Below are 3,584 nucleotides of genomic sequence, written 5' to 3'. Positions count from 1 at the left end.
AGACGCGCTCGGCGTGGGGGCCGCGGCGGCCGCACCATGAACGACATCCGCCACTCGCTGCTGCGCCGCGACGCGCTCAGCGCCGCCAAAGAGGTGTTGTACCACCTGGACATCTACTTCAGCAGCCAGCTGCAGAGCGCGCCGCTGCCCATCGTGGATAAGGGCTCCGTGGAGCTGCTGGAGGAGTTCGTGTTCCAAGTGCCCAAGGAGCGCAGCGCGCAGCCCAAGGTGCGGCCGGAGACGGTCGGGTGCCCGGGCGCCGCAGGCAGGCGGGCCTTTTCCCCTGCGATGCAGGGCTATGTCAAGCCGCGGGCGCCCCACGTCCAGGAGCCTCGCGCTCGTGCTTGGCCTCGCTCCTGCAGCAGCCCGCAAACCCCTCTCCGGGTCCGGCAGTGTTGCTCAGCTGCCTGTCCAGTCTGCGGGGCGTGTGACAGCCGAGTCTTGGTGTTAAAGGGACAAACTGGCGACTGCCCGCTCCCTAGAAGTCTGTTGGGCTGTTACCGAGAGGCTCATCCTGAGCCCTCCAGGAGGATGTATAATGATCTGTATAGCTTTCCTCTTACATCGTTTTCTTTTTTTCTCTCTCTTTGTCCTTTTTTTTTTTTCCTCTCTTTCTCCTTTTTATTTTATTTTATTTTATTTTGCTGGAGTGCAGTGGTGCAGTCACAGCTCACTACAACCTTGAATTCCTGGGCTCAAGTAATCCTCCCACCTTATCCTTCTCAGTAGCTGGGACTACAGGCATGCACCACCATGCCCAGCTAATTTTTGAATGTTTTGTAGAGATGGGGCCTCCCTGTGTTACCCAGGCTGGTCTCAAACTCCTGGGCTCAAAATTCTCTCCTTGGCCTCCAAAGTGTTGGAATTACAGGTGTGAGCCACAACGCCTGGCCTATATGACTTTTTTCTAAGAGTAACAGCAAAGATCTCCCTGAGACCTGAGCTTTACGAAGGGCGAAAAGTTCTACGGGGAAAAACCTTTTTTCCTGTTTCCTTTTTTTTTTTTTTTTGGAGACGAGTCTCACCCTGTCACCCGGCTGGAGTGCAGTGGTACAATCTCGGCTCACTGCAACCTCCGCCTCCCGGGTTCAAGCGAGTCCCCTGCCTAATTCTCCGGAGTAGCTGGAGTTACAGGCGCACACCCACCATGCCCGGCCAATTTTTTATTTTTAGTAGAGACAGGGTTTCACCACGTTGGCCAGGCTGGTGTCAAACTCTTGACGTTGTGATTCGTCCGCCTCAGCCTCCCAAAGTGCTGGGATTACAGGTGTGAGCCACCGCACCCAGTCTATTTCCTGTTTTTTTAATGTATGAGTTAATAAGTACGTTACAGCCACATTTCTTAACGCTTTTCCTGGATTTCTTTTGCAGAGACTGAATTCACTTCAGGAGCTTCAACTTCTTGAAATCATGTGCAATTATTTCCAGGAGCAAACCAAGGACTCTGTTCGGCAGATTATTTTTTCATCCCTTTTCAGCCCTCAAGGGAACAAAGCCGATGACAGCCGGATGAGCTTGTTGGGAAAACTGGTCTCCATGGCGGTGGCTGTGTGTCGAATCCCGGTGTTGGAGTGTGCCGCCTCCTGGCTTCAGGTACTGCTCAAGAGAGACCCTCGGCCGGGTGCAGTGGCTCATGCCTGTAATCCCAGCACTTTGGGAAGCTGAGGTGGGCGAATCACTTGAGGTCAGGGGTTCGAGACCAGCCTGACCAACGTGGTGAAATCGTGTCTCTACTAAAAATGAAAAATTAACTGGGCATGGTGATGCATTTCTGTAACCCCAGCTACTCAGGAGACTGAGGCACGAGAATCGCATGAACTCAGGAGGCAGAGGTTGCAATGAGCTGAGGTGGTGCCATTGCACTCCAGCCTGGGTGACAGAGCAAGACTCTGTCTCAGAAAAAACCCTGAGAGTCTCTGAAGAGGAGTTGAAGAGTTTACTGTTCGGAATTCTCATTGAATTGGATTTCTGGAATTTTTGTTTGTTTGTTTGTTTACATTATTCTTTTAGGCCGTGCTTAGTGGTTCACACCTGTAATCCCAGCACTTTGGGAGGCCGAGGCGGGGCAGATCACTTGAGGTCAGGAGTTTGAGACCAGCCTGGCCACCATGGTGAAACACTGTCTCTACTGAAAATACAGAAATTAGCCAGGCATGGTGGCACACACCTGTGGTCCCAGCTACTTGGGAGGCTGAGGCAGGAGAATCATGTGAACATGGGAAGCGGAGGTTGCCGTGAGCTGAGATCACATCACTGCACTCCAGCCTTGGTGACAGAGTGAGACTCAGTCCCCAAAAAAATTTTTTTTTTAAATTAGGGCGTGTTTTTTTTTCTTTTTCTTTCTCGTTTCTTTTTTTTTCTTTTTTTTTTGCGACAAGGGTTCAGTCTGTCCCCCAGGGTGGAGTGCAGTGGTGCAGTCTTAGCTCACTACAACCTCTGCCTCCTGGGCTCAAGTGATCCTCCTACCTCAGCCCACCAAGTAGCTGGGACCACAGGCACACATCACTATGCCTGGCTAATTTTTGTATTTTTTATAGAGACGGGGTTTTACCGTGTTGCCCAAACTGGTCATGAACTCCTGAGGTCAAGCGATCCTCCTGCTTCAGCCTCCCAAAGTGCTGGGATTATAGGCATGAGCCACTGTGCCCGGCCTAAGAATAGGATTTTGAGAGAAATTCAGCAAGTACTGCTGTAAACAAACCTTTTCATCATGTGACAGGTCACAGACATTCCTGAATCTCTTCAGTGTGATAGCAGCTGTTAATTTTTACCTGTGGCATCTCACCTGGGATCCTGTAGGGTTACAAAAGTTGTCATTTCCTCACCTGAAGGCAGAAATGATGTTTCCTAAGTAAACTGTAAAACAAGAGCCGGCAGATGTTGTAGTGAAGGGCGAGATAGTGAACTGTCTTTAGTCTCTTTCACAGCTACTCTGTCCTTCTAGTGCAAGAACAGCTTTAGGCAGTAGGCAAACAAGCATGATCACGTCTCAGTGAAATATTGTTTACAAAAACAGGTGGTGGGACAAATTTGGTCTATGGGGTGGTTTTTTTGTTTTGTCTTGTTTTTTGAGAGAGTGTTGCTCTGTCACCCAGACTGGAGTGCAGTGGTGTGATTGCGGCTCACCGCAAGCTCCGCCTCCCGGGTTCACGCTATTCTGCCTCAGCCTCCCAAGTAGCTGGGACTACAGGTGCCCACCATCAGTGGTGCCTGGCTAATTTTTTTGTATTTTTAGTAGAGATGGAGTTTCACCGTGTTAGCCAGGATGGTCTCGATCTCCTGACCTCATGATCCGCCTGCCTCGTCCTCCCAAAATGCTGGGATTACAGGCGTGAGCCACCGTATCCAGTCAGGTGTTGTTTTTTTTTTTTCTTTTGAGACGATCTTGCTCTGTTGCTTATGCTGGAGTGCAGTGGTGTGACCACAGGGCTCACTGTAGCCTCAACCTTCCCAGGCTCAAGCCATCCTCCTGCCTTGGCCTCCCAAGTAGCTGGGATTATAGGTGTGTGCCACCACACCCGCCTAATTTTTTCAATTTTTTTTTAGTTGGAGTCTTGCTCTGTCACCCAGGCTGGAGTGCAGTG

General features: G+C 50.6%; 1 protein-coding gene across 1 annotated transcript in view; it reads left to right on the top strand.

Annotated features, from left to right (window-relative positions):
- The first annotated feature begins 35 nt into the window (after positions 1-35).
- Positions 36-3,584, top strand: part of LOC105506319 (chromosome unknown open reading frame, human C7orf26) — a 20,642-nt gene continuing 17,093 nt past the window's right edge. Inside the window, exons 1-2 of the mRNA XM_011934401.1 lie at positions 36-228; positions 1,372-1,593. Of these exons, the coding sequence (XP_011789791.1) occupies positions 37-228; positions 1,372-1,593 (414 nt within the window). The 5' untranslated portion in view covers position 36. The remainder of the gene's footprint in view (positions 229-1,371; positions 1,594-3,584) is intronic.

This window comes from Colobus angolensis, unplaced genomic scaffold, assembly GCF_000951035.1.
Source record: "Colobus angolensis palliatus isolate OR3802 unplaced genomic scaffold, Cang.pa_1.0 Scaffold135, whole genome shotgun sequence".
NCBI lineage: Eukaryota > Metazoa > Chordata > Mammalia > Primates > Cercopithecidae > Colobus > Colobus angolensis.
This window is presented reverse-complemented; position numbering and strand designations above follow the sequence as displayed.